Source organism: Panthera uncia (genome assembly GCF_023721935.1).
Source record: "Panthera uncia isolate 11264 chromosome E2 unlocalized genomic scaffold, Puncia_PCG_1.0 HiC_scaffold_19, whole genome shotgun sequence".
Lineage (NCBI taxonomy): Eukaryota > Metazoa > Chordata > Mammalia > Carnivora > Felidae > Panthera > Panthera uncia.
Window position 1 is genome coordinate 32281989 of NW_026057588.1, and position 12258 is coordinate 32294246.

At 53.9% G+C, this 12258-nt stretch overlaps 1 protein-coding gene across 1 annotated transcript in view; it reads right to left on the minus strand.

Moving 5' to 3' along the window:
• Nucleotides 1-12258, minus strand: part of CNGB1 (cyclic nucleotide gated channel subunit beta 1) — a 63796-nt gene that overhangs the window by 42914 nt on the left and 8624 nt on the right. Inside the window, 3 exon segments of the mRNA XM_049622355.1 lie at nucleotides 4229-4312; nucleotides 5233-5395; nucleotides 11177-11213. Coding sequence (XP_049478312.1) covers nucleotides 4229-4312; nucleotides 5233-5395; nucleotides 11177-11213 — 284 coding nt within the window.

The following is a 12258-nucleotide window of genomic DNA, read 5'->3' on the forward strand; positions in this document are numbered from 1 at the left end:
TTCTGTGTCTCCCTCTCTCTCTGCCCCTCCCCCGTTCATGCTCTGTCTCTCTCTGTCCCAAAAATTAAAAAAAAAAAAAAAAAGTTGAAAAAAAAAAATTAAAATGCGCTTGAAGGCCCCTAAAAGTATGGTGGGAACTACGCCCTTCCCAGTTCTCAGAACACAGAGGCCCGGGAAGTGAACTACCACAGTCCAGTGAGGTCTTGCTCATTCCACAATCAGGCCAGGAAATCACTGTATGGCCTTGAACACATCACTGGGAAGCCCTCGGGCTGCCTCTGTTTGCTTATCTGTCAAATAGGGAGGAATTGCCCAGGCTGCACGGCCTGACAGATTTGAGTGAGGTCAGAAGGGCCAGTGAGAGTCTCATGAAAGTCAGAAAAGACTTCCCATATCTGGTGTTGTTCCTGGTCCTCCATCTATCAACACCAACGAGCAATTCCCCTCGTTTGGGCCACCAAGTGTTTGCTTCGGTACCAACTCTGCCCTTGCCGGCAGTGCACCCCTGGACATACAGGGTACTGTCTCTGAGCCCCAGTTCTCCCATCTGTGAAATGGGATTAAAAATAGGTGCCCAGACTCTGGCATAGCAAACAAGTGTTACTCAAATGGCAGCTGCTGTCATCATTGTTCTTGCCATGATTGCTATTAAAACTAGAGAAGGGAGCGTCCTGCAGGGTTATGAATCACCCACGTGGATTGGGGAGCATCTTGTACAAACATCTCCAGCTATCAAGATACCTAATGAGCCCTACTGTGGCCCTGTCAGGACCACCAGGGGCTGTTTGGGAGCTATGTACCCAAAGCCATGTTGTTCCCAGTCGGCGATGTGCCCAAGGCCCCCTCTTGCCCATCCCAGAAGCAGCAGGCCATCAACTTCTAGAAACTTCCTAAATCCCAGAGATTTCCAAGTGGAGGATCACACAGACTCACTGAGGTGGGCATCCCGGAGAACCTCCCCACCCAGCTATCCAAGTTAAAAGTACAGGGAGTAGCCAAGAGTTGCCCTTCCTGCTCCTCCTCCCCCAAGTTCCCCGGCAGGCTGTGCCCCTAAGCTAAGGTCCTCACCAGGCACCCCCACCCGGAAAGAAAGAAGGGGAGCCCTTAGGACAAAGCAGCCACCTACTTGGGTTTCGCTGTCTTGGCCGATAAGAATGCCCACGACGCAGGAGTTCAGCTGGGGGCGATGGTATTCATCCCAAGCCCCATGTCGGGTGCCCACAGGTAGACCTAACTTGGAGAGCCCTGGTCCAGCCCCCGAGCCTGCCAGCCCAGCTCTGGAGCCAGTGTGGCTCGGGTAGCAGATGAGCTACTGATCCTTCCTGCTTCTAATCAGATTGAGGGAGTGTGAAGGCGGTGGGGAACTCTGCAGAAATGCCCCCAGGGAAGGCAGGTGGGGACCAAAAGGCTGCGGTTGCTAGGAAAAGCCGAGCTGTTGCCGGCAGAGACCAGGTCGCTAGGCGACCATCTGCCTGTTACCAGGGCCCGCGCGCACGTCATCAGTAACCCCTGTGCCTCTGCAAAGCTGGCCAAGAGCATCCTTCCCCAGTCAGTGACAGCCCAGTCCACTTGCCCACGCCTGACACCCTCTGGCCCTGGCCCTGGGATCACTCAGCCCTCTCACCCAGTGCCCGCGTCCCTGCCTAGGGCCCCGGAGCCCAAAAGTCCCCTGAGTTTGAAACTCTGGGTAAGCATTTGTATGAATATGTATGTGTGTGCGGCACTTGTGGGTAACTGTACACGTGTGTTTGTGTGCATGAGCGTGCACACAGGGCACAGCGTGCCTATGTGCAAGCATGTACCAATGTGCCTGTGCATGTGGACACGTGAACAAGTGTGCTGAATGTGCTTGTGCACGTATGCAGGCTGTGCGTGGGTATGACTGTGTGCACACCCGCACATATAAGTGTGTGCCCAGCCCAGCCCGTGTGTCTGTGTCCGTGTAGGTGTGTATGTGCAGATATGTGTGCATGTACCTGCGTGTACCGTGCACTGAGAACATGCATGTAGTTAGTGCATGTGTGCGAGCACATTAAATCACTGGTGTTCAGGGGGTATTTCAGTTCAGGAGCAGTGGCATATAAAGGGGTTTTCAGGTCTCCGTGTTGGGCACACAGGTTTAGTCGGGGGACAACTCCCCACCATGAGCACTAACAAACCAGCACTAACAAATCTAGGCAGCACCTAAGTCTTCACCCAGGAGATGGGCTATCACAGGTCAGTGAGAGCAGCCTGGCTCTGGGGGGCCCAGAGGGCAGAATGTGGACCACATTACAGAAACCATAGGGAAGCACGTTTATTTTTGGTGGAAGAAATCATCTCATAATCAGAGGTGTATATGGATGGAATGGACAGCCTTCAAGAGGTCATGAGCTCCCCATCACTGGAGGCAAACAAGTAGCCATGTGGTCTCCTGCCAAGGATGAAAAAATTCCATGTGAACAAGGGATAGGTGGACTAAAAGCAGATGACACGGAGCAGGCCTCTAGCCCTGAAGTCCTGTGTTGTCTCATGGTATAACTATTTCCCGACTGAGACTGAAAGTAACCCTCTGCGGGGATGAGAACATCAATGACCCTTGATGGGGCGCTCACTGCGGCCAAGGTCTGAATATGCCCCATACACAGCTGGCCCGTGACCGCTTCACAGGGGTGTTAGTATCCCCGTTCCTCAGACACGGAGGCAGAAGCTCTGTGCAGTGTGCACTTGCCCAGGTCACTCTGCCAGGAGAAGCAGAGCCCGTGCCTCAGGCCAGGGCCAGAGGGACAAGTCAGCAAAGAAGGGTGTGGGCCAGGGGGCACCACAGAGAGCGGAGCGACAGGGACAGAGAATAATGCAAGGCACAGATGCAATCAGTCTGGCCTGCCCCATGATGACAGCCTCCTCACGGCTCTCCCTGCCTCAGTCTCCCCACAGTGCAGCTGCCAGATCACGTCTGGATCTCCCTGCTCAGCAACCTTCAATGGCTCCCCATTGCTCCTGAGAAAGCAAGTCCCAGGTCTTCACAATCTGGCCCCCGGCCTCTGAAGCATCATCTCCCCACCATGTCCACCAGCTGCAGTGTCACTGTCCCCCCGACATGCGGGCTGCTTTTGAGGCAGCAAACCACTCCCCCCTGTTCGAAACCCCCAGGACACTCTTCTTGTCCCCCACTCTCTTCATTGGTACCCCCTCCTCCTCACAGGTACTTCCTCCCCAGGCCCTTCTGTTTCCTTGAATCTCCCTGGCTCTGCTCTGGCCTTTGGGCCTCTCCTCTGTCCACACTGGCTCCCCCAGCATCTCCTCCAGCCCCGCGGTTTCCAGTTCCATCCACACGACCAGACTCCCGACGTTCCATCTCCAACCTCTCACCCCCGACTCCACGCTCAGGCCCAACTGCCTGCTTACTGTTCATCTCCCCACGCACCCCCCTCCCCATCTGTCCCGCACTGCTGAACACCTTCCTCTCAGTCTTTAATTATTGAAATACGTTTGACATATAACATTGTGTGAACTTTAGGCATACAGCATGTCAGTTTGATGAATTTATATATTATGATATGATTGCCACTGTGCTAATTAGCACCTCTATCGTGTCACAGAATGATTGTCAGTGGTTTCAATAATTAAGATGTAGTTTGATGATTATAACTATTAGTGGTTTCTGATCTCCTTTCTTTTAACTGACTTCTCTGTGTGTTCCTGTTGAAATCTTTATGGATGTGGGTGGAGAATCAACCATTAATGGGCAGAAGAGCAGAATCAAGAACAGCCTTCAAAGGCACCCATGGGACCGTCATGGACGGTGTGGAGGGGGACACAGCCCTATGCCTTGGTTTGGTTAATTACAGGGGCTGTGAGCCTCCCGCATGGGCCCATTCACTCATCCATCCACGCGTTCAGCTGACATTTATTTGGCGCCTGCTGTAGCAGGCACTGTTGTAGGATCTAGGGACATGGGAGTGAGCACAACAACCCCCACCCCCACCCCGAGGAGGCTGTGTTCTGGTGTTTATGTGCGCGTATAAGCGTCTGGGAGGGTGTTAAGGGGTGGGCAATATGAGTCTCAGGTCATTATGAGTGCTGGGGGGCACCCCCAGCTTCCCCAGCCTCCCTGGTCAGTATGCAGCAGCACACAGCACAGAACAAAGGAAGGAGCTCCCCCACCCTGAAAGCCCTCCCATCCCACACTGTAACCCCTTCCTGGGCCATCCCTTGTGGGGAGGCTGAGAACACACAAGTGCCTTACTTAGGCTCCTCCTCCTCCTCTTCTTCCTCCTCCTCTCCATCTTCCTCCTCATCTTCTCTCTCCTCTTGAATCTGGGGCAGCTCCCTGAGTTGAGGTCAGAAGCAGGAGGTGAGCCCACTTGCAGCCCCACCCCCAGTCCACCTCAGGTCCCATGACCCCTGAAACCAGACCCGAAAATCTCAACCAAGACTTGACCTGGGGAACCCCACTTGAGCAACCTCAGGCTCCCTCTAGCAGCAAGGCCTCTCCACGGCATGAGGGGCCTGGCCCAGCCTCCACCATCCTAGTGGCAACCCTGGGTCAGCCTCTGAGCCTCTCTGGGCCTCAGTTTCCCCACCTTTACAACGTATGTCATGGGCTTGAGGACCTGACAGCTTGAGGGGTTATCACCAAGATCGCTAGAGGGAACAAAGATCATTATGTCCCTACGGAGGGCAAGTGGGTAATCACTACCATAGGTACCCATTCCCATGCCCAATGACCCTGCAACCCCCCTTCTGCAAATTTATCCTGCAGGCCTATTCACGTGCATGTGCAAGAGTGTTTGTTGCAAAATTGTTTACAATAACAAAATTTCGCAATCACAAATGTATATAAATCCTGGCACATCCACACAATAGAATACTATGCGGTTGTTAAAAAAAAAAACCTGTGGATGATCTCTATGCACTGAAGGTGGAAACGCCTCAAGGTATATTGTTGAATGAATAGAGCAAGTTGCAGATATGTAGGTGCATGTGATATGCTATCTTGTGTGGAAAAAAAAAAAAAAGGAATCATGCCTGTTAATGCTCAGATACTCCCTGGACCAGCACAGAAGAAACTGGCAGCTACTGTCTCTATTCACAGGGAGAGGACTGGATGTCTGGGGGAGGGAGGAGGAGGAAGGAGTAGAGGCAGGTTTGGCTCCTGTTCTATGTCCTTTGATACCTTTGGGATTCTGTACCATGTGCCTGTTATCTTTCCAAACGATCATTTGTTCCAGGGCCTTCTCTGGTTCCCACCTGGGCATCTCCTCCATGGCCTCATTCTCCTCTTCATAAGCTGGAGCCACCTCTGAGCCCTGCGGACTGGTGCCCTGGTCCTGATACTCGTCCTCCTCCCAGTGAGGGTCAACCTCTTCTAGGACAAGATCGGGCTCCTCTTGGCCTCCAGGGAGGATGCAGACTGCAGAGGACACAGGGCACAGGGGAGAGTGGGCTTGGGCTTCTGAGTCCCAGGGACCACACAGGGGGCCTTGGCCATCACCAGCCATGGGCCAGCTCTCAGCCAAGCAGCAGAAATAGCACCATTATCCACAGGACCATTAGCAGCCAGATCAGTGCTAAAGTGACAGGCTGAAGCCCATGATCATTCACCCTGTTTCCTTCTGGTCATTTTCCCCCTTTTTTCCTTTTGAGATAGAGCTTCAATTACAGTTAGCTTTTGTGTCTCCTTAGGGCCCCCGTTCTTGGAGGTTTGTGCAGAAGCAGAAACAATGCTTCTAACCTCAACATCATAGGAGATACGGAAGATCCAAGCTTGGGGTCTGCCTTGGCACATCTAGGTGCAAGGTGACCTGGCATGTCCAGAGGAACACAGAGAGAGCTTGCCTCCTGCATGTTCTCTAGATGCCGCCCACTGGTGACAGCATACCAAATGCTCATAACCTCAGCACCCATTTCTAGCAGTCCTTCCCTCCTGGGCCTAGAGGCTCCAGCTTCTGCGGGGATTGACCTTCTGGCAGAGATGGTCCCACCTTCAGATAGGATCTTTCATTTTCACCATTTCTCCACGTACTCAAGTCCCTGACAGTGCAAACAGTGTGGGGCTGTGAGCTCGGCAGAAGTGGGTGCAGGGGACTCCCATCAGGAACCTAAGTCCCCCGTAGTCAAGAGGAAGGGGAGAAGAGAGGAGATTGCCTGGATATCAGGTGTTCCCAAAAAGCTCCAGATGATCCTTAAGCCAAGTATGAAATTATGAATAGTGACTTTAAATGGGAGTTGGTCTGAAGTCTTATCCTGTGACTTTGGAAAGTATTGCTCATGGTGTAGAAAAAATAATAATAATATAATGGCAGCTACATTTATCGAGCACTTATATGTTCCTAGCCCTGTGCTTAATGATATACATGGATTAAATCAATTAGTCCTCAAACCAACCTTTTGAGGTGGGAATAATTGTTATCCGCCCATTTTATTTTCCTTCTTTGATGTTGTTTCCTCATTTACAGATGAGCAAACTGAGACACAGGTTCACAGCTTCTGTTACAAGGTGTGTCCCACGTGCCAGGCACAGGGATGTCCATTTTCCAAGAGCTGTCTTCCCCTGCTCCTGCCTCCTGGCTTCCAGGTACAGACATTATCCTGCCTCACACAGAGGCACCTGCCTGCCCTCCAGGGAAATCCCCTACCCGCATCCTGAACTAGGCTTTTCCACGCGGGTCCTGGCCCCTCCAGCCCTACAAACACCCCTGGGGTTTGACCGGGGAGGCTCATCCAAGCGTGGCCCCGAATCCAGTGGTGGGACATGTCACACGTGTCATTCTAGACTGCCATCCAATAACGGTGTAGCATCTCTGCCCTGAGCAGCCACTTGGGGTACAAGTCCCCAAATGGCATACGGAAGACAGAACAAACATCCCCTGGCTCGTGAGCTCATTAGCTTTCACAGCAACCCTGCATGGTGACAGCATGGTGACAATAGTACTCTCGCCATTTTATAAAGCACAGAGCCAGCTCAGAGAGGCTAATGACTTGCCCAAGGCCACAAAGGATGTCAGAGGCATTGCCAGGTCTCCTGACTCCCGATTCCCTGGTGTGCTACCCCAGGCAAGAAACATGCCCGAGTGCCTCCTGGCATGGGTGGCCTCTCCGTGCTGGGCACTGCATGACCCCAGCCTTTGGTGTCCTGAAGAGTTGATGCCATCTTTGTTTACATCCTCGCTTTCTTTTTAAATACTGTTTAGTGAGGAAGCATTTTACAAGCTTTTCCTCCTTTCATTTCTGGGCCAGGCCTCTGAGCCATGCCCAATACAATCCCCATTTTACAGCCAGAGATTCTACGGCTCTGAGAAGAGGCTGGTGGCCAGGGTACCAGAGGGGAAGGGCAGGCACGGGGTACTCGGCCACACAGATCCAGTGGCAGAGCTCCCTGCAGGCCTGGTGGAGCCCTGAGACCCTCTCGTTAGGAGGGGGAGTCAGAGCTCCCTAGCTTTTTCAGGGCCCTGCCCCTGGGTCCAGATGGGGCCACTGAAGCACTGTGGGTGTTCAAGCTCATACGGAAACTCCTGCTCCATCTGGGGCTGAAACTTTGCTCCTGGAGTCCCTCATTGTCCCGCCACCTCCTGGCCAGCATTCTCTGCCAGCCTAGGATGTCCCTCAGGGCAACTGAATGGGGTTCTGGCTCCAGGAGTGAAGGTCATCAATTGCATCTGAGGAAGGAGATCCTATTTCCAAGATCAGCAAACAGGGAGACGGGAGGCATAAATTCTAGGTCAAGGCCCGCACCAGACCCTGGGTTGCCGGAAAAGCCCAAGTTCTGGCTTATCCTCTCTGGCATGCCTGGGTCCTAGATGCTTTGGATGTGGCCCAAAGCTCAAGAACCCCTGATTCCATCGCTTTCTCTGCCTCCAATGCTTGCTCAGCCTCAGGGTAGTCTTTGTGAAGTCATTCCCCTGCTCAACCACCTTCAGTGGTTCCCCATTGTCTATAGCCTAGTCCTGTAAGATCAGGCCCTACCCTTTTTTTTCCCCAATGTTTATTTATTTATTTTGAGAGAGAGAGCACATGTATATGGGGGAGGAGCAGAAAGAGAGACAGAGAGAGAAAGACAGAATCCCAAGCAGGCTCTGAGCTGTCAGCACAGAGCCTGACTTGGGGCTCAATCTCACAAACCGTGAGAGCATGACCTGAGCTGAAACCAAGAGTTGGATGCTTAACCGACTGAGCCATCCAGGCATCCCAGGCCCCAGTTTTTCTGGCTTTAACTTCTGCATCAAAAACTCGGGATTTGCTGAGGTACCCAACACTCTCCTTCTCCCACCTCCAGCCATTTGCTCACTTTATTCCCTCTCCTGGGTTGTCCTCCCCTCACTGCCAACTGGGGACCTGAAGGGTCTCAAAGTCAAAGGCTTAGGTAGCCAGGGAGATGGTATTATAGGTGAAGGGGGGGCGTGTGCTGCTTGCCCTCAGGAGTGTCCTCAGAAGCACAGCATGGGTCTATTATAATTGCTATAGAGAAGCCAGACTTATCCAATGCAAAGCCACCTTGTTTTTAGATGTTGGCAACTAATTCTAATATTTAAAATCACTCCTTGCCCCAAACACAGACATCTGTGGACCAGCTGGGGATCAGGATCCCTGGCAAACTCCTCCTTCCTGCTACCCCAGTACCACGGGCCACATTAACTCAACCACTTTTCAAACCTAAGTACTCATTTTAGCTTCATCTGAAGCAAAGATATCATGCAATCACAGCTTTGATGTGCTAATTTATGCTTTTTAATGTCACCGAAGGCATGTGCCGTTGTCCACCGCTGGACCCCAAACTCTTCGAGGGAGAGAACACAGCCTAGCCTAAGGGGATCCTCTTCTGGGAGAAACTGTGTCCCACTGGGGCACCACCTGTGTGTCAGGCACCTCGCTGAGGGCTGTGCAGGCGACCTCTCAAAGAGAGTCCTCCATGGGCTTCCCCACAGTCTTCTGGTGGGAAAATCTCCTGCTGTCTAGCCTGAGTCCCACAGGCTGCCCTTGGCTGCCCTTCTTGCTTCTGTGGAAAGGCGCCGGCTTTGGTCGCAGAGAAGCAGCTGTGGGACTGGCTCCCTTCACCTAGCCTGGGAGTGTGGGGAGCGGCAGGGGGGTCACTGTTCAAGGAGGGCATGGGGTCAACAGCCACCTCTTCCCCCTCCCCTGCAGGTCTTCAGGGCACCCTTGTCTCCTTCCATCCATCCGTCCGTTTGTCCATCTGCGCTCTCCCAGGATCCCTTCTCTCTTGTTTCAGAGGCCCCCCGCTGCTGCCACGCCTGAAACAAGACAGAAGGGTGGGTGGCTGGGTGGGCAGGCGGAGGGAATGAATGAGCAGGTGCGTGAATGAATGAAAGGGCAGGGAGGCAGGGGGTAGAGCTGGCAGCAGGAGAGGGAACTCCTGCCCCAGCCCCTTAGGGTCACCCCATAGAGTGGGTTGAATCGTGTCCCTCCGAAACATATATTCAGTCCTGATACCTACAACCTGTGAATGTAACCTCATTTGGAAATAGGATCCTTGCAGATGTCATTAGTTAAGGATCTCAAGATGAGCTCATCGTGGATTTAGGGCGGGCCTTAAATCCATGACTGGTGTCTTTATAAGAGGAAGGAGAGAAGATCTGACAGACACGGAGGAAAAGGCAGAGGTTGGAGGCTAGCTAGCAGCCAAGGGACCCGGAGGACTGCCAGCAGCCACCAGAAGCCAGGAGAGAGATATGGGATGATTTCTCCCTAGAGCACCAGGAGGAGCCGACCCCCCAGCACATCAAGCCGGGGCTTCTGGACCCTGAACTGTGAGAGAACACATTTCTGCTGTTCAAAGGCACCCAGTTTGTGGTCCTTTGTTCTGTCAGAACCTGAGGAGCTAACACACTGGGCTCCTGGCCCCACTGCCCCAGTCCCCACCCACAAGCCACACACTCCGGGCTCACGGGGAAGTCCTGTCCACAGCCAGCTGAGCACCCTGCCTCCTCCAGAGGAGCAGAGAAGAGGAGGAGACAGGGCCAGGGGCTCCGTCTTCAGAGCTCTCAGTGGCCCCCACTCAGGAAGCTGTGCTCCAGGAAACATTTTCTGTTCCTTTAACCTTGACAACTGCTGCCAGGCCCAGTGGATGCTAGTCGCCGCTCTGTGACAACTTGCTCTGTGACCTTGGGCAAATCCCTGTACCTCTGTCAGCCCCAACAGCCATGGGGGTCCCTGCTCTGCGCAGACTCCACGAGGCTGAGCAAACCCTGCTCTGATGCCTACCCCTTACAACATTGTCACCATTATACAAATTCCATCTCCTCCCATGGCCACTCTGCCAGACTCTGCCAGACTCCGCTGCATGGTTAACTGGTCGGTCCGTGCTCTAGGCTATGGTGGCCATCCTCACCCTCAGGGTGCTCATAAAGACCACCATCAGCCTGGCGGAGTTAGGGTTTTCTAGCCTAGGACATGGGTCCTAGGGACCCCACCATGGTCTGAGGGCCTGTGTCCAGGGTGGAATAGGGCCACCACCCACTGGCCCTCAACTCTGCTTTGCTCACCTCTAGAACTTATCACCAGCCTGGTACATAGCAGGCCTTCCATGGCCTTTATGAATGAATGAATGAATGAATGAATGCCCTGTACACCACACGCTTGTCCCTAGGCCATGAAATGGAGGAAGAACAGATTTTGGACCCTGGCCTTCTCCTCCTAGCCTCAGTCGATCCCTCAGTACTAGTGCAGGGCTGGGATAAAAGGCAGCACACACCTCCCCAACCCTCCCCACCCATAGGTAAGGGGAACCCTCCTGCCTCACTGGAGCTGGAGTTTATGGGATCTAGTTCCTCCAGGGAGACCCCCACGCCTCTCCCCTCATCCCTCCACCGGGACTCTGCCTAGCCAAACCCACTGGCCCAGGAGGAAGTGGGGAGCTCTCTTTAGGTGTTCCCAGAGGAAGGGGATCCATCCGACTTAGCCTCACAACTGTTTTCTCTGGGTAGAAACTGGAAGGCAAGCCAGGTCCCCACCACGTCTCTCCCCAGCCACCAAGTGGCCCTGGGCCAGGCTCTGGCTACCTGGCCGGGCTGACCTGAGATGAGGCCTGCAGGACATGGGCTCTCTCAGCTCCAGGCCAGGAGGCCCCAAACGTAGCCCCCAAGTAAGTTCAGGCCTCGCCAGCAACCACCCCACTGTGCACTCAGACCAAGCAACCCTCCCGGAGACACACACGAGGACCCACTAAGGTGTCACTTACTGGTCTGCACGTCACACGCCACAGGGGAATCAGGTTCCTGCATGGGGAGAAAAATGCCGTGTCCTCCTCACCGGCCTCCCTGCTTCCACCACCCCTCCCGGCACACACAGGGGCAAGAGGGCTTTCCTCACCCCTATCAGGACACCCGCAGAAGGTCCCGTGGCTCCCGGCTCCTCTCTGGTCTGCTTCCCCCCCCTCCTTTCTCAGAGCTCGCCCAGTGCTCCAGGCACTGTCCTCCCTGGGTCACCACTTGGTCCCACCTCAGCTCCTTTGCCCAGGCTGGGCCCCCTGCCTGAGCAGCCTACCTTCCACTCTCCACTCTCCATGTAGGGAAAACCTCCTCCCAGCCCTCCCCGGAGGGTTGTCTCAAAGCTCCGTCTGCAGGAGAGGCCTCTCCCCAAAGCACCACACCTTCCTCTGCCCCAGCCCCGTACTCGAGGGGGCCCCTCCTCTCTGTGGGGGCATCTTCACCACAGAATGTTCCTGCCACCAGGCCCTTTTCATCCTCTTGGAAAATTCCAAAGCTGTGTTTCCTCAGCCACCCGCAGAGGCCACATGGACACAGAGCCTGCAGGCTCGGCCTGCAGGGAAGGGGGCCCTGAGGATTTCTGCCCACCTCCTACTGAAGCCAGGACTGGGACCAGGCCTCTCGCCTCCCAGTTCCAGGTGACAATTGTCAGGTGGCTCAACCGGTTAAGCCGTCTGACTCTTGATCTCTGCTCGGGTCATGATCTCACAGTTCATGGAATGGAGCCCCATGTTGGGCTCTGTGCTGACATCATGGAACCTGCTTGGGATTTTCTCTCTCCCTCTCCCTCTACCCTTCCCACATATGCTCTCTCTCTCTCTCTCTCAAAATCGATAAATAAACATTAAAAAAAAACAAAAAACCAGTCAACAAATAAAGCTTAAAAAAAGATATACAGTTGTCCCCAAGAGAGAAGGACCAGGTGCCAGGTTCTTGGAGAGGGGGAAGAAGAGGTGACAGAGGACTTGCTCCCTCCACCCATCCATGTTAGAGTCCTAGGTTCTCAGAAATGCACACAGGGCTCTCTGGCTTCCTATAAGCCCCAAGCCCCACT